Genomic DNA, 18,699 nt, shown 5'->3' with positions numbered 1-18,699 from the left:
ACGGCCTGCTGGGGCCTTTGCACGCACCTGCCACACAGGACAACTAAACCGTGTGTGCGGTCTTCCACCAAACGACCAGAAAACGCAGGCCTGTCGCCCGTGCGTTTTTCCCTCATTCCGAATAATCGATACCAATCTCGCGGCTTCTCTTCCCCTGTTTCCCTCATTTCAGTGGCTCTAGAATTGATCACCGGGCGTCAGGGTCAGTGTCGAGGACCTGCCAGCCCTTGACATGCTTGAAATAACAACAGAGTGAATGTGGCTGTCTGGATCCCCCCTTCCACAAGATCGGGGCCCGCAATGTCGAACCACATTTCTTTTCCTTTTATTTGAACCAGTTGGTTGGAACACATTCTGTCCAACTTGGGCAGAATGTCCAAGTTGCTTTTCTATAAGAATGACGTGGTGTGTGCCATCCATTTCTTCAGTAAGCACCTCTGGTATGCCAGCCCTGGTGCTGGGCTCGGGGGCCAGTTTCTGCCCTTAGCTCAACCTGAGGTGGGAGGAGACAAGTCAACAAGAAATTAGGTAGAAGAGAGAGAGTCTGGTAACGGAGTCCTGATAGAGTATAGGAGAGGTGAGCACTCCCCGGTGGGCGGGGGGGGGGGGGGTGACAGAGAAAGTGAGCCAGCAGGCAGACGCGAGTAGGCATTTCTCCTTCCCTATACTTTGGGGAATAAAATCTGTCGTATCAATGAAATCTACCTCATTCAACCTATATAATTAAATTATATAATGGTAAATTTAGAGAAGAATAATTTCAATATTGATCTAAAAAAGCAAATTGGGGATTATTTTTTTATTTCAATACTCAAATCATTTCAGAAATGTTACTAAGAAGAACATTATGCACATAATAATACTCGATGGAAATTCTAAATGATGATTTCCAGCCGTATACAAGGTCTGGCAGGAGCAACGCCTGCGAGACTGTGGTTGGTAGGATAGTAATATGGGTGCAATAATGTGATATTTCAATATGGGTGCAAAAATGTTCAGTTTTAATCTGAACATTTCACCTAAAATTTCCTATGGTGTGCTTGAGTGTGATATTGTTATGTTACTGAATTACATGCTGATGGTTTTGTAATAAAAATGAGGGGTGTTATTTGTGCCGGACCCTGTACAACCAAAGTCGCTGAAGTCGAAAATCAGAAAATACAATGGTCAGCCGGAAAGGACAAGATTCCACTTGTTTTCTCAGCAAGGAAGTGCATCCTGCCTGAATGGCTCCACCTCTGTCTTCAAGCTGCCCCAGAAATCTCAGACTCCCAGAGTCAGCTGCCTCCCGCACATTTCTAAGAGAACGTCTCCCAGACATCCCACAGCACACGCTCCCTTCCCTCCTTTATGAATGACTTGTCTCCCCTGAAAACTGAGGTTTCTAGTTCTGTCCTCTCCCCTGACTTTCTCACCCTGAGGGCTCCTGCCCTGGTGTGGGCCCTGGTGTGGACTCTCACAGGGGCCTTTTCCTAACCGCACTTCCTGCTGCCGCTTCCTGTCTGTTGGAATGGCCTGTAGCTCCAAAGCTTTTGTCTACCCAGATCGCTGATGTGTCTAATGGGTCCCCATGGCGTGGGATAAAGTTACTGGCACTCGGCAACCCACAGGATCGGTCCCCAGCCTGCCTGTCTGGGCACCATGTCTCCCACCTCAAATTTTACTCCCCGATGGCTTGAAATTCCATAGAATTCTATATCTCAGACACCCATCCCCCGTTAACACAGTGTTTCTGTGCCCTCTGCACAGTTGGGAAGGTAGTTTCCGCTATCTAGGGTGTTCTCTTCCTCACCCCTCCCCACATTTCATCTCACTGACCCTCTCGCAACCTGACCTCGTCTTCCCCATCCTTCACGATGAGGGCTGCCTCCCCCAGGCTTCTGGATTAGAAGCCTTTCCTTGAATTTCCCCAGTGCTTTGGGTGTACGTGTCTCTATCATGGAGCCATAATCACTCTTTGGGTTTGTCCTTCACTAGATGGCCAGTTTGGCTGGGGGGGGTGGTATCGTATTCCCAACATCCAGCATACTAAATATTGGTTAAATGAGAGAATATGGAGGTATCACTTATAACAGCAAAACAAATGAAAAACGAGAAAATGAACTCCTGACATTTTATTTTCTGGTATAGAGAAGAACAGAATTCCTTGTTAGATCAGCTAATCTAATAAGCAGGGGGGAAGAATGTTCTCATGAAATTATGCATTCACCTTCTGCTTCCATTTGCTGACACAGAGAATCTAGCTAATTGGGTTTTCTCCCTTGGGAAATCTAATGGCAGCAGGTCCGTTGCTATCACATTTCCAATACGGCCATTGTCCACCTGCCTCTCTCATTTTCTCAAGGGACCTTTGACTTTTAGCCCCTTTTAAATTAGACGCACGTCTTAGAGAGCCTTGACTGAGCACCCTTTCGGTTTCATCCACGGTACCTAAGAAGAATATGAAATTTGTTTACGAGTGGGAGAGGATAGCCCTAGACAGCAGAGAATGTGCCTGCAGTGTTCTCCTCGAATCTACTCATCCGCCCATCCATCCATCATCCATCCATCATCCATCCATCTATCCATTCATTAATCCGTCACGTCCATCCACCCATCATCCATGCATCCATCTATTCATCATCCATCATCCATTAATCCATCCATCCACCCAAACCATCCATCCACCCACCCATCTATCTATGTACCCATTCATCCATCCATTCACCTATCCATCTATCATCGGTTCATTGATCCATCCATCTACCATCCATTCATCTATCCGTCCATACATCCATTATTCCACTAAACATAATTCACTCAGCCCTCAGTACAGGGCCTGCAGCTGGCACTCAGTAAATACCTTTTGACCCGCTTGTCAAGGTAGTATCGCACGGTCGTGAGTAATGCCAAGTTCTGAAGCAGAACCACAGGGTGCTGCCTCGGGCAGGTCACTTAACCTCCCTAATATATCTTGGTTTCCTTGCTTAAATTGGGTAAAATGTAGTATTTAACCCACAAAGCCAGATACTAGATGCTATTAGAATTAAATGAAACACATATAAAAAGCTTACCAAATTCCTGGGCAGGCGGGTGGGGCTGCAGTCGTGAGCAGAGAGCCCTTGTGGCATCGTTTCTGGGGGGAGACAGACAAATGAGTAAACAGGGGGATAAAGCGGGGAGCTGAAGGGGCTCTGTGATGTGGGTGGTGGTGATGCAAGCCACTTTATTTTTTATGTATTTATCTTTAGCGGGGAAGGGAAGGAGAGAACGAGAGAGATATCAATGTATGGTTGCCTCTCATGAGTCCCCTGCTGGGAACTGGCCTGCAACCCAGGCATGTGCCCTGACTGGGAATCGAACTGCGATCGTGTGGTTCGCAGGCCCGCACTCAATCCACTGAGCTACACCAGCCAGGGCCTGGAAGCCACTTTAGATGGGACGACCAGGAAAGCTCCCTCTGCAGAGATAGTTATTTATTTATTTAGTTGAGAGGATTTGAGGAGCGTATCTTAATTTTTATTTTATTATTTTTATTTATCTACTCTGCCTAAAAGATGAAAAGGACTAGCCCTATGGAAGCAATGTGGAGAATGTTCTGGGCACAGGGAAAGTTTTAGAATGAGCCAGACAGGCAGTGTTGGCTGGGGTAGAGTGAGCTACACGAAAGGAGGTACAATGCGTTCGGAGTAAGGCTGTAAGCACCTGGGACCTGCCGAAGGCATTGGGGTTTCGTTCCAAAGGCAATGGGAAGGCTTTGAAGGGTTTTAGCAAGGAAGCGGCCAAACGTCACAGTGGAACCCAGGCGGTGGAAGCCCAGGCCATCACTGACCCAGGCCCTTCCCAGCCTGTGGGAGTGTGATGCGGACCAGCGGACACTAAGGGCATCAGAGCAGAGAGCGGGATGGGTTCTGTCATCCCCCAGCCCATACACCACGGAGCACTCACCATGGAGGCACAGGCACACCGTGGGGTTGAGTGCGGGGAGCCCGTGCCGTCTGGCTTCCCTCTGCCTCTCGCCTGTGGGCCTCCTGAACAGGAGGCTGGAGAATGCTTTGGCTTCTCAGAGCCTAGGCGGCTGGGGCTGTTGCGGGGGCCAGGCACCCATCCTCACCACTCCCCACTCCACTCCGTGACAGGGAAGACACGAGGACACAGGGACATTGCCGTGTCTGACCCCACGGCCACGTTTCTCTACCGGTCTCTGTGAGAGAGACTCTCAACGCAGCAGCCGCCGGCATCTCAGCTGTCGGGGGCACACCCAATGGGAGCCAACGGGGCAGCGCGTAGGAACTCCCCAGTGCTCCGAGCATGGCCACAGTGGCACTTGCGCTTCAGTGACATCTGGGCAGCAGGGACAGCAGTAGGTTTGTTAGGCAGAAGTGCTCATGGGTTTAGTATTGCTGTGCTGCCTTACACCTTGAAACCTCATACACAGTTTTACGGCCGTGGCACCCCCGAACCCCCGTTGTCCGCTGTGCTGAGTGCTGTCCCCCAGAAGCTCACCTCTGATCCCGGCATCCCCGGCAGGTCTCCCCTCTCTTCCCTACGCGAAGCCAGTCCTCGGGGACATCCATCGCAACGAGCTTCAGGGAGAAGGCCTCAAAACACGTCTCTCTGTTCTACAGATGACCGTGGGCATCGCCCTTCTTTGTGTTAGGGATCCATATACCTGGCTTGTTCCAAAGAAGGGTCCAGTATTGTGAAGAGCAGAATGACCAAAGCATTCATAAAATAGGAGATAGATAAAATTATTGATGGATAGCAAATAGGACAAGTAATACTTGTACAATTTGAAGTAATAATACATCGTTCTTCTCCTCCTCTCCCTGGGATTTCAAAGCTGACCAAGCCCCCAGAGTCCCCAGGGCCTCCGGGGCTCTGCTGGGTCCTGCTCCTCCCCGTGGTCACCTGTGCTCCCTGCCTCCCTCCACCGGCTCCTTGGCAGCTCTGCCTGTCCCCTCTGGGTCCCCTTTTCTCCAGCCTGTCCCTTTAGATGACCCATTCCCCTCAAGTCCCCACCTCTTGACTTCACATCTCATCTCTCTGCTTGCCTTCAAGCCACCCCCTGGGAAGACCCTCTGCCCTCCCCTGTCCCCATCTCCTCATTCTCCCCTGTAGTTGTCCTTGTTATGGTCCCCAGCCCACCACGCCTTCCTGGAGCTCTCTGCCTCATGGCGGCCGTCCACCACCTCCCTCCCCAGGCTCCTTGTCTCCAGCCTCAGTGCCAGCCCTCTTGCCTGCTCCTCCCTCCCCCTCCTCTGCTCCGGACCTTCCCAGCATGGCTGTGGCCAGGGGGTCCTGTGACAACTCAGAAGAGGGATGCCCACTCACTCATTGTGAAGTAGAACACAGCCAAGGCCAGCTGGGAGGGCCCCAGTGATGTAAACCAGGCACCTCCGAAACGTGTGGAAATCCATGGACCCTGGGAAGATGACTCTCACTCTGGCCTTGGCTGTGAGGGAGTCTCAAGTATGGGACCGTCAGAAAAGGGACTTTTCACCCGTCACGGTTGCAGCCTCCCTCCTGTCTTCATCTGCACTCTGGTTGCAAATGTTCACATTGCAAAGGAAATTGCAGAGTCATTTAAACCCACGCTTTGCTATCACCAGTGAGGATGTGGTAAATCACATATAATCTTAGTTAAGATAAACAGGGTTTTTCTCCTGTTACAGTTTATCTTAGAAATTCAATATTTCAGTGTGTCCAAAATCCTTTCCCTCACCTCCTGCAGTGTTGTTCTAAACTCTTCCTTGACATTTTAACATTAACGGCTGTCCACTCACCCACTAGGGGACCAGCAGGGGGGAGACTGTGGGTCCAAAGCGATTGTCCCAGCAGGCGGCTGAGCCATTCATTCTAGACATTGGGACTTCCAGGCGGACAGTTCTCCCAGCTCCAAAATCCGCACATACTCTTCGGAGAAGAGTGAACGTGTGTGCGTATTCCAGTGTGCATGTACACGTGTGTGCCTGTGTGCACACATGACAGGATGTGCAGATACCTGCGTGTGTGCTGGAGAATAAGGTGGGAGGGTGGGGGCTCCCCCTGTGGGGGGCTGCATGCCCACACGTCTAACTCGCCTGCCTGAGTCTCCCCGACTCTCCCACGATAAGCTGCCCCACGGAGGCCCTTTGGGAGCCCAGAAAACCTGGGTCTTCCGTGAAATAACCGGGAGGTGGGGCCAGTCCCTGGCTGCCCTGTGACCTAAACACTCACCAGCAACACTGACCTGATCCCACACTCAGCTTTTCATGGTTTTTCCCCCACAGAGGTCTCATTGCCAGCGGTTTCACGGAAACCCACTATCTGCAAGACGGCACCGATGTGTCCCTCACTCGAAATTACACGGTAAGCCCCGCGTGTTCGGCCCATGGTGATAATGTGCTATCAGATCTGTGCGCAACACCCGTGGCTGTTTTATCCTAAACACACTCGCCTCCCAGCTCCCTCATCTGGGCCCTGAGAAGAGTGTGTGCACCACTTGGTGCCTAAGCATGCCATCGTTACCCCAGAGCAACTTGGCCTTGGCCGAGCATGTGCCGGGACAGCCCTTGAAGATATGACATCATTGTAGCCTGACCTTGAACCCACCCACCAAGGACTGTGGGATGCTCATTTGGGCAAATCCCTTCTAGAAACCCTATCCAAAGTTCAAGTCAGCTCAGAAAGCCTTCATCCCTGGGCTGAACTTGACTGTGGTAAACTTGGAAGTACCTTGAAGAATTCAGAGGAAAACTGACTCTGCTTAACCTTCTAGACATGCCCAGCAGGTTGATAGGATGCTGTATCAGGGCTGTCACAGAAGTCTTATACGGGACGTGGACAAGATGTTCGTTTTATTTGTTCCTTTTTAAGAAATTCTTGTTGTGCACCCTGTCCTGAGCCCCGCGTGGGCACGTGGGGCTCAGAGAGGGTGGCTGTTCTCTGAGCACAAAGACAATCACTCATTTCAAGGCGCCCTGGGCATTTGCTTTAAAAAAACAAGCTTAGCAAGGGCCTTGCGTTTACAGCGTGGTCAAGTAGCCGTCGTGGTCTGCGGTGAGCTCTCGCCGCCTCTCTGCTTTACGGCAGCACTTTGTCTCTTTGTCACATGTTTGCGTGTGGCACACACATGCCTTCTGACTCCTGGCGATATGGGGGATGAGTTGAAGAGAACACGGAGACACCCGGGGCGAGAGAGACGCACGCAGATTGGTTGTCCATACCTGGTCAAGCATGGAAGGGAGTCAGGAGGCGGGAACGCAGAGGGGATGCGAGGCTGGGGATGTGGGGTCTTGGGACCCCCAAGGGCCATTCAGGGCCCAGAAAGAGGACCTGGTGCTGGAGGGCTCGCAACACGAGGAATGGGCATCTGCGACAGAGAATCCACAGAAGCTGGGTCCCCGGGGAGCTATGTCCTCGGTGAGACGGGTGAGAAAAACTCTGTCCAGAGAAGGGGGGGAAGAGGGCTATCCTGACTGAAGAGTGATCTCATAACACACAGAGAATCTGGAACCCCTCTCACCTCACGAGCACATGGTTGGAAGATTTCTAACCACTGCATGGGAACGCAACTCCTGTCCATACATCGACTGCAAAACGAACCCCAAATCAGCAGCCCTGGGTCCCAAGCTGAAGCCAACCCAAAATCATTCTAAAGGGGTGTTTCCAAAGCCCAGGCTACATAAGATGCCTGTGGAAGGGAGGGAGGAAGGGAGGGAGGGAGGGAGGGAGGGAGGGAGGGAGGGAGGGAGGGAGGGAGGAAGGAAGGAAAAAATGTAACAATGAGCCCAAAATCAAAATGACAAAGCACACAACAGAGAGGGCGGCTGTGAGCAAACACTGGTGAACGAGAAAAACCAGACCTAGCACCACCGGGAATGCGAGATAACAGAGAAATCAGAGCATAGAGTAAATGTTTTAAAGAGAACAGAATAGGTCAAACAGAAATTCCAGAGTGAAAATACAGGAAAGAAGCAGTGTTTCCACCTGGCGTGACGAGAGCAGCAGAAAGACTGAACGCCAGCCCACTCCAGGATGGCTTGGCGTGAGCCTGCAGAGCCAAGGGCACCGTACGACCACATGAGAGAAGAGGCCCGATCGCACGAAAGCACCGCAGAGCGGCCAGCACACTGGGCGTTGGCAGCGAAGGAGTCCAGACCCGGGAGAGCCGAGGGAACAGCACTGTCGGCCCCAGCGCCGGCCGCACCCAGTTAACTTGCTTTACAAAAGTGATTTTGTATGAAAATGCATTTTCATACAAATCCGAGGGAGCATCACCTACTCCCAGACTGTCTCGGGAGAAGGAAGCGAACACCAGACACAAGAGCCACATGTCAGAGGCAGCAGTGAGCGAAATGCTTCTGCGTGAATAAATCTCAATACACTCTTCAAAGTACTGATTACAGCAATAATGACTCCATCTGGATCTTTTAAAACAAGATTAGTGCCCTGGTCAGCACGGCTCTGTTGGTTGAAGCCTCATCCCATAACCCAAAAGGTCAAAAGGTCCAAAGGTCATGGGTTCGATCCCCAGGTCAAAGCTCACGCCTGGGTTCCAGGTTTGGTCCCCCATGCGGGAGGTGTGGGAGGGTCACCCAGCTGATGTTCTCTCCCTCTCTCCCTCCCTCCCTTCCTCTCTCTCTAAAAAAATAAAAATAAAACATGATGAGCAAATAGTTTTAAAACAGTTTAAGAATTTATTTTGTACTAGAAAACAATAAAGATGAGGGTTAACTTTAGATTTTAATAAGTATGCATCTTACAAATTTAGGAATACCCAAAACAGAAGAGAAAAACAAAATGTATAATTCCAAATAATAGGGAGAGAATAAAAATAGCGTATCTACCCAGTAGATGGCAAGAGAGAAAAGAGTCCAAAAAGAAGCAGAATAAATATGAACCGAAAAATACAATAAGATAAAAATGAGTCACCACATCGATCTCATCATACGTAAATGGACTGAATCTGTTAAAGTATAAATGGATCATCTATTAAAACTTAAAATCTGGCCACTTAATTGTTGCAAGGTCCTCACTCAAAACACAAAATGCCCGCTGCGTGCGCCATGTATAAAGCACACCCCCCTTTTCTGTGCCTTACACACGGGATCATTGTGCCTGCTGCTGTTCCCACGGTGTGTAATCATTCTACCCATGTATGGTGCGCATCCTTACTTTCCCCTCAAACATTTGGGCAAAAAGTGCACATTATACAGGGCAAAATACAGTGTCTTAACCCAAAGAAATTTGCCTTCTTAGTGCGAACATCACACAAGCCAGATTTAAGTCAAAAAGGGGGGGCATTATTAGGGATAAAGGGGGTCATTTCTTAAATATTGCTTCTATCACTACTGACGACCCAGGCCCCTGCTAGTGGGGGAGGGTGAGGCCTGCCACAGAAAGCCCCCTGCCCTCCCTCAGTCCGTGGTGGGTGAGGCTTGCCCTTCCCACCCCCCACAGCCACAGGGCAATGCTAAGGGGCAGTGGCCTGCAGCCCCAGCCTCTCCAGGATGGGTCCCCAGGCTTGGCTAGCCAGGGGGCGGGGAGGAGGAAAGGTGGAAATTTCAGGAAGCCTCAGGTCTGCCCAGGTCCGAGTTGCATCCTCTGACAGAACATGCCAGAAGCCCTTTTCCTGGGAGGCAATTAAGCTGATACTGCATTTTGATCTTCAGCTCACTTTGAACCCGCCTTCAGTAGGCCAGGGCTCTGACTGGTGGGTGCTCAGGCACCCCCAGGCCCCAGGGACAGCAAGCAGGTACTGCCTGTGAGTGAGAGAGGCTGGCTGCTCTCCTGATCCAGCTGCTCACTTGGGCCGCCTGTTTCTCAGAGCCCCTCTGAGCCGCCGGCCACTGCCAAGGTGAGGAGGGGACAGTCTCGCTCCCCTAAGGAAACCCCACAGGCCCGGGCAGCGGCCCGTCCAGCAGACACCCGCGGGCAGTCTTTCACGTTTGGACCGAGGCAGCTGTAGGGGTCCGTTTGTCCTGGATCAGCCTGGAAACAAAGAAAGGTGCTGACTCATTGCCTTTTCCCCTCCGGTCTGCACATAACGGAGTTTCCTCCACTTCAACTGGAGATAAAATAAAATCCCCTTTTTGGCTCTTGTCTTTTCTTTCTTTCTTCTTCTTTTTTCTTCCCCCAATCTTTCTACCATCAGCATCCGCCGGCTGACGAGCAGAGTGGTGGCTGACTTTAATTTGGGAATCGATGGCTTGCCTTTTACCTCTCCATTGTCCGGACAGGATGACCCATGTGTGGCTTTCCGCGTTGCTGGCCACATCAGAGGGAAGACTGTGTTTTATATTGTCACCTGTGGGAGACAATGCACCAGACACTGGTGCCATTTTCACCCCAGAAGATGGTTCTGGGAAAGGCCGGAATTGCCCTCCAGCACGTCGCCTGCATGAACTCGTCCGCCCCACACATGTAACGGGCACTTCCACGGAGCTGGGCATGGTGACTGCCACAGAGGGTCCAGCAGGCATTAGGACAAAGGGGCCCCCGCTGGGCTGCATGGAGGAGACTGATGTTTTTCCAAGAATCACAAACCTAATCAAAATGTGTGCTACAGGAAAGGCCAGAGAGCCTCATCTGGTCTGAAGGATCCGGGAAGGCTGCCTGGAGGAAGGGACACGGGAACCAGATAGACGGTTGAAGAGGAGCCGGTTGTCATGGAAGAGCACTGCGGAGCCATTAGAAGGTCCTGCCCAAGGGGATGCTGTGAGCCGACGTGGGCCTTGAAAGACACCCCTGGCAGCGGCTTGAAGATGATCGGAGGGCACGGGGGCAGGACTCCAGCCAGATCGCGCAGGCAGTTGAGAGGGGGCGGCCGCCGCGGCCAGGGGCCGGGCGACGGGGGAAGGAAGCACGCCTGGCCTTCCATCATGGGAGACACCCAGAAAGCTTCCATTCGCTGTGTGTGCTGCTGCTCATTAGAAAAACGTGAAAACAGAAGACACTTATGAAAACATGCTGCGACAGAGGTCACGCGGGGACCATGTGGCTGAGGTCGGCGTGGCGTCCACTGTCTGGGTCACAAGTGTTGCTGGGCAACCTGCGTCCTGCCTCAGAGGAGAAGAGCCTGCTGCAGGGGGCTTGGCCTGAACACGAAGGGGAACATGGGTGTCAGGGAGTCAACGCGTGTTACGGACAGGGAGCATCTGAGAGGTGCGGAGAGACGATTCTCGAGGTGGGAGGGACTCAGGGGTCATTCTCATCCCGTGAGTGTGCAGGCGTGGGCCAGGCCCATTGCCGTCATCTCTGACAATGACTTACCATGGGTTCAGTCCCTCCAGCGCCACCTCACTCTGCACAAGGCCACATCGGCGGCTCTCTGAGTCCCCTCGCAGATCGAGTCCCCTCGCAGATCGAGGCCCCTCGCAGGGAGCCCGCTTCCCCTCAGGTCTTCACCGAGTTGGCCTTGGTTTCCTCCCCTACCTCTCCCCCGCCCCCCGACACTGTGCTAAGGTCCCCCTCCTTCTCGCCGGAAGCTGTCATGGCCACCCAATGCTTTCTCCCCTCCTCCTATCTCACCCAGGTGTAACCTGACCCCCTCCTGCCTGATGACCCTTCTAGAACATCGTTCTATTCACACTGTTCCCGCTGGCACTAGTGTTCGATCCTCCCAAGCAGCAGTAGCTTCCCCAACGCCCCCGCCATGCAGCCCACATTTCTTGGGCCAGTCAGTGTTCACATGACACAGCGGGGACCCACCCTACCTTCCCAGGTAGGCCAGTGTCCATCCCTTCGTCCACAGCTCACTCAACAGCAAACAGTGCTGAGTGCCGGTATGGCAGCCAACATCAGCGAGCACCAACAATACACAGGTTTCCCATGCACTTTGATGTTCGATCCTCACAAGGAATCACCGTTTGCTATTTGTATATCCTGATGAGGACTCTGAGACACAAGGGGGTTAAGCAACTAGGTCAGGACCACAGCCAATAAGGACTCTACCCCTCGGAGCCTGACTCCAGAATCTGAGCTCCCAGCCCCCTCGACGCGCTAGCTCTGACTCACGTGAACGAAACGATGGGACAGAGAGGCCCAAGCAGCCCTCGGAAATGCGCTGACCTGCTGGGAAGCCCAGCTGAACTGGGGCACTGTCTGGTGCTTTGTGGCCACCTGCAGGAGGGAGGCAGACATGGTCCATGTCCTCAGGGATGTACAGCCTGCCTGCAGGTGACACCTTTGCCGGTGACTAGGATACTTTAGGAGCTAAACAACAGAAGAATCAAATTCACGAGGAACATGGAGTGCACCCACAGAGGAGCTCCAGGTCTGGGTGACTTTCCCAGGGAAGGGAAGGCTCTGAGACGGGCCCTTCGTCGGCAGGCAGACCAGGTTGAGGTCAGAGCCACAAGCCAGGGAGCAGACTGCGCAGGTCTACACGCCAGTGGTGGACGTGAGCGTGGAAAAGACAGACGCTGAACCCGGGGCCCCGTCAGGCCTTTGGGAAGTGAGCCAGCTGGAGCCACATCTCCGACCGTCAGTTCTCAGCAGTTGTCTCCCATCCTGGGGCGCATGTTCCTTCTGACGTCCCTCACAGGTGGTGGTGACAGAAGAGGGGTGGCCGACCAGCTATGCTGAGACCTGGGCTCTTACGCCATGGACGTCTCCATGAGAGAGCAACTGGCCACTCGGCTCCCGCGAACCTGGCTGCTGTCCAACCTCTCCTGTGTGCGTCCGGGTGCCTACACAGGGTCTCACACAACATCTGGGACCATCTGGGCCTGCGAGGTGGGAGCCAGTGGGGGCGGGAAGGAAGCCACACTCTCTGCTCTCTAATGGGTCAGTGTCTCCCCCACAGCTCATTCATTCATTCTGCAAAAATATTCATTCATTCTGCAGTAAATTCATTCATTTACTCTGCAGAAATAGCCACTACGTGGCTAGCACCCAGGGCAGAGTAAGGGGTTTGGGCCACATGTTTTTATGTTCTGGATCTATAACAGCACCTTACGTTCCACAGGTTGCCTCCTCACGGGATGCCTATTTGATCCCTAAAGCCCAGGGCAGTAAGTGGCAGCCCCATTCTGCAGATTAAAAACCGAGGCTCTGAGCCTCAAACCCCAGGACTTCTAACTCCAGGTGGACCCGGCACGCTCACTGTGACAGGTGCACTGGCCCGGGCCCATGTGCCGGGAGGCCCCACAGAATGCAAACACACTTTCCTGAGCATGTGTCCTCGAATGCGGAATCCGCACAGCACAGCACTGTGCTGGCCCTGAGCGTGGCCCTCGTTGGCTCGTCACTGGCCCTGGCTCTTGTCAGAGCAGGGAGCAGAGTGGCCCTGGGCGTGGGTGCAACGACTCAATTCTGAAGACCCTGTTCTGTCCACTGTCGGGCCTCAGCATGACGCAGCCCAGCCACAGAGACGACGGGCAGCCCACCCCCTTTTCCTTTGAACACACGGCCCCCTTGTCTTAGTCTCAAGCAAACAGGTGGGACGTAGGGGCCTGGTGTTCTGTGCAAGGGACAGAACGTCAAAGGAAAAAGGACAAGGGACAAAGGGATGGCCCCAATGGACTGAAAAGCAAATCAGCAACTGGCAGGCACATGTGCACACATACACGCAGACACTCACATGTGTGCACACACAAATACATGTTTCCACAAGGCACATTCACATGCATGTGCATGGGCACAAATGTATGCACATGCCTGCACACTCCCTAACATGTTCACATATATGTGTGTGCTCACACACAGGCATGCACACATACACACTCACACACATGCCTCCACACAGGCACACAAGCTCACACACATGCTCACATGCACACATTCATCCTCCCTGCAGAGCTCCCTGCGTTTGGAAGTGACATCACTGTCCCAACGTTCACAGAGGGACACCGTGGTGAGGGTCCACGATACGGGAGAAAGCATCTGGTCCAAACTTGGATTTTAAGAGATGGCTTTTATTTTCAAATAAAGAGAGAGGCCCAGGAGGCCGCACGTTCAGAAGAACAAGATACAGAGGGAAGCCGTCCAGCCTACCGCCCAGCAGCCTGGGTTGTCATCCCCGCCCAGCCGTTAACCAGCCTGTGGCCTTAGTCTCTGAACAGGCCAGGCCTGGGTGTCTGTGTCTGCTCGGGGAAGGGGCGGCTGAGAGGGGCAGGTTGGCCCAAGGTGGCCCGGAGCTCGCGTCCAGCAAGACCGGCATGGGATTCAACAGTTTGGCACGTTGCCCGCGGTCAGGGCAGGGGTGGGGAGGGGCCCCAAAGGTCCCAAGGAGTGAGAATGGTTCTCTCAGCTTGTTCGCTGGCAGACTCTGTCTGCCCATGCCCTTTCCGGTCACCAGGCCAGCCCATCTTTGTTAGCGGTTTTGCATAGAAGGTTCCTGAGTCTGGTCCCCTGAGACCCAAGGACCAGAATCTGGATTTTCCTTCCCACGTGGCCCTGAGTTGAGGGCTACTGTTTTCAGTCTCAAGGTTCTCATTCCATCTTCCTCTTTACCCACCACCATATTTGATGGATCACATTAACCATGAGGAAAATTTGTTTTACTGGAGTGGGGAAGTGCATGGGGTTCAGTAATAAGTACGTACAGTACAGGGTTAGAGGTCTCCTGAGGGAGAGGATGTAATCTGTGGTTATGGGAGCTTGGGGCTGTTTTCTGTGTTATGCTTTGTTGGCAGAAATGGAATGTATCAGGTCAGCAGAATTAGGTGAAGCAACTGCCTAGGACAGCGTCTTGTTACAGACGTGACAATAAGACAGTATGGTTGACACGCTTGTGGCAGTGGAAAGGGGACACAGTTTGGGGAAGTTTTCCAGGGTCATTGCAGTGACCGATGTGCCCTGTGCCGCAGGACCTCCCTAAGTCAGGATGGTCGCCTGCTGCGTCCTTCACCACTGTGGCTCCGACAGGCGAGTGTTTACGAATCCACTAGGAGGTTCCTGCTGCTGAGCATCAGTCCCGGGGAGGCCCCCTGGCCCTCGGACACGGGGCCCCACATCTGCCTGCTCCCTGAGGGGGATGTTGCCTGCAGTCCCCCGGCCCCCACCTCAGCCCCCACCCCAGGGGTCATGCCCCCAGAGGGAGGGAGCGCAGCCCCTTCACCCCTCGTAACTGAATTCTCCAACCAACCACGTGACATGGGGTGATGGCTATGTCTCTCTCTGTTGTGAATCTATGTGATGAGTTACTACATGACAAAAAACAAAATCACATTTGTGTGAACATTGAGTGAATCGTGTTGAAAAGAATAAAACAACTCTGTGAAACTGGAATTATCTTGGAGAAACTGGAATTTGGAGTTCTGGTGATTATGCTTACTCACCCAAGAAGTTAATCACTTCTTACATCAGTCAGCAGTGAGCCACGGGCTTGCTGGTCGACCAGCTGGAGGGGAAACCAAAGGAGTCTTAGAGCCAAAGATAAGCTGGCAGTTAACGCGGGGCCTGGCTGGGAGAGGCGGGTTGCAGAAGGGCCAGTTTCCGAGAACTGACTCTCCCCAGTCCCCTTTTATGAGCAGTGCTTCAGCCCACTGAAGAACTGGAAATTAATTTTATACTAATTTGTACTCTGCTTATATTGCCGGGTACTTAATTTGAAGGTACACTTGAGAAATAATCTATTAAAAATAAATTGAGACTGGAAATAAATGACTGTGGAGTTTCAGAGGTCAGTCAATAAGATTCTGCTCACCACTTGGTTTTTAATTCTTTTAACCAATGCTCTGCTGCCTGTAGCAACATCTCCTACTTCTCTCAAATGAGGCGCGGTCTGGGACGTGCAGGATTCCCGAAGGTGAGCCCCAGTTAGAACGGGACTCTCGCTGCCCCAGGCCACCTGGCCAGTGCTGTTGCCATGGTCCTTTCACCCTCTCACCGGTCTTGGCTCTGGCACTGCTGCGGGGGGCCAGGACTGAACCCCCCTTCCTGGGCCGAGGGGCCCCAGAGCCTTCCCATCTGGTTACATGATCCCTTTGTGTTTACAGGGTTGTCATCACGCCCCCTTAAGTACCCAAACTAGACTGTCTGGAGAGAGGGGGACTTTCAGAAGTTATTTCCCGTGGATGCTCAGGAGGAAGCTGATGGCAAGGGCCCGCATGGCGGGAACGGCTGGGCACTGTCCCTGCTACTGTCCCTTGGGCACTCTTTCCTAAGCCACATGTTCAAGGGAGAGGACCCCCTGGCTGGGGGGGGTGGGCAGGGCAGTGCAAGGGCCCTGCTCGTCCCGAATCTTCCAACCAAGAGGAACCAACCCTGTCCCTTTGCCTACTCCTCCGTCTTTGCATCGCTTTCCCTCTGGGGCAGTTCCCTCCCCCACCCCCACCCAGGACACCGGCCCTCCCACTCCGCAGCGTGTAGGGGATCCGGAAGGAGCTCACAGAACTTTCATTGTAGTTCATACAGTCAATTACACACAAAAATGCAAGATGCGCTACAAACTTTTAAGCTGGTAGGGTGGTCAGCAGAGGGTCTGATATGAGATCAACTTAAAAAATGAGAGCTTTTCTTTACATTAAAGATACCCATGGTTAAGACATAACAGAAAAAAGATCCTACTCATGATATCAACAAACCTACACAGTACCTAGTCATCAGCCTAATGAACAATTACCAGAAGCCACATGAAAAAAAATCTAAAACTGGACTGAAGGACACGAGAACAACCATGGTAACTGGAGAGACCTACTATGTACATGGACAGGAAAGGTATCGTAAAACTACAAATTCTGACCACATCGACCTATACATTCAAGGTAGCTCAACCGGAAATCTCAGTGGATTAATACATAACTTAAATTTTGATTCTAAAATTCACCAGAAGAGAAAATAAGTAAGAGTAGCCTAGAAGCTTTTGAAAAAAGAAAAAAATGATCAACTTTGTGCTTAAAAGTACACGATCCAGAAAGTAACAAGACAACCCACAAAGTGGAGGAAAATGTTTGTGAAACCCTACATCAGAGAAGGGTCGAATAGCCGGAGTATAAAGAATTTTTCCAACTCAACACTGAAAAGACAATACTCCTGTTGAAAAATAGAGGATTGGAGTAAACATTTCTCCAAACAAGATATGCAGATGGCCAACAAGCAGGAGAGAAGATGCTCAATGTCATTAGTCATGAGGAAAATGAAAATCAAAACCGAGGGGAGGTTCCAGGACAGGGATGATGGAAAGGACAGGCAGTGAGTGTGGGTGCGGACTGGAGAACTGGGGCCCCCGTGCATTCTGGGAAACTGGGTGGGAAGCACTTCAGAATTTATACACACAGCACGTGGCCCAGCGATTCTACCTGTGGGTGTATAGCCACACACCCACTCGCGGCATGGACCCAGGAGAACTACAAACACATGGCCACGCAGAAACTTGCACACAGATGTTCGTGCAGCATCATCACGGAGGCCAGACCGTGGAAACAGCCCAGTCCCCTGGTCTGATGAGTGGGAACAACACCTGGCCTGTCCGTGCTGTGGAATTGTATCCGGGGTGGGAAGGGATGAGGGACTGATGACACCTGCTATGACATGAGTGGGCCTCGACCCGTGGTGCTCGGGGAAGGAGGCCAGACACGGAGGCCCCAGGCTGTGTGATTCCACAGCGTGAGGTGACATGAGTGAAGCAGGCAAACCCATAGACACAGGAGGTGGCCTCGTGGTGGCCGGGGCTGGGGGAGGGGTCATGGGAATAACCCCTGAAGTTTTCATTAGGCAGATGGGCGAAGGCTTCTATACGACACTGTGAATATATTAAAACTGTCCTTTTAAACGGTGAATTCTATGGCACATGAATTTATCTTAATAAAAAAGGACTTGATCTTGACATCAAAATGCAGTCTAGGCCAAGAGTAACTCAAATGGGGTGGTGCTGCCAGGAGTGGACACAGGGAGGTGTGCCTCTGTGCAACAGCGTAGGGGGCGCGCACGTGAAGCCACGTACAGTGTGCACATTTGACACGTGACATGGCAGCGTCTTCAGTCATACATGTGTGCACATTCCACAGGTGACATGGCAACATCTCCAGTCATGCATGTGTGCACATTCGACATGTGACAAGGCAGTGTTTCCAATCAGGAAGGAAGGGGTGAAAACAGCCGGCTTCTGGTGGGTGGGGAAAGGTAGATTCCAGCCTCACAGCCCCCCCAGAATAAGTTCCAGGTACATTACAGAGACCACTGTAACACCATAGATACAGAAGGAAATAAAGGTGGACGTGCCAGCGACCTTGAACAAAGCCACCTTGGGCCACATACACCATGCATAAAGGGAAAGGTAGATTCAACTGCGTAAGAAGTGGAAACTGTACAAAAATATCATAAGGGGGTTAAAAAGACATTTCTCACGTAACAGGCAAAGTATTAATATCCTAAATATACAAAGAATTTCCGGAACCAATAAGAAAACGGCAGGATAATGAACAACCCACACCACTCTCATCTCCCGCCTTTAGCTGTCATCCAGATGATGATCCCAGAATCCTGTCCTTCCCTCACAGACACAGGGTCACCTGGGCCCCTTTGGCGTGGATTCTCCAGCTCCCTCCACCGTACCATTGTCGCTGGTCTCTTTCTTGGCAAGGGCAAGGTGGTCCCTGCAAGGTTGGTTTTGTTGGCGCAACAACGGGGCAGCAAGCCCTGCCCTGGAAACAGTGAATCAGTGTTGTGAGCGAAGGAACCATGTACAGGGCCACAGGGGGGGTGGTCTGAAGCCTGTGTCCACTTCACTTTACCCTCAGACCTTGCAGCCCCTGACGTCCAGAGAACTTGGGCGAGGAGAGCTTAGCATTT

General features: G+C 52.2%; 1 protein-coding gene across 1 annotated transcript in view; it reads left to right on the top strand.

Moving 5' to 3' along the window:
- Window positions 1-18,699, top strand: part of ADAM12 (ADAM metallopeptidase domain 12) — a 195,343-nt gene that overhangs the window by 87,373 nt on the left and 89,271 nt on the right. Inside the window, exon 2 of the mRNA XM_037051284.1 lies at window positions 6,252-6,330. Coding sequence (XP_036907179.1) covers window positions 6,252-6,330 — 79 coding nt within the window. The remainder of the gene's footprint in view (window positions 1-6,251; window positions 6,331-18,699) is intronic.

This window comes from Sturnira hondurensis, unplaced genomic scaffold (genome assembly GCF_014824575.4).
Source record: "Sturnira hondurensis isolate 20B ecotype Veracruz unplaced genomic scaffold, ASM1482457v3 Scaffold0007208, whole genome shotgun sequence".
NCBI lineage: Eukaryota > Metazoa > Chordata > Mammalia > Chiroptera > Phyllostomidae > Sturnira > Sturnira hondurensis.
The sequence above is the reverse complement of the archived record's forward strand: the minus strand, read 5'-3'. Positions and strand labels throughout refer to the sequence as shown.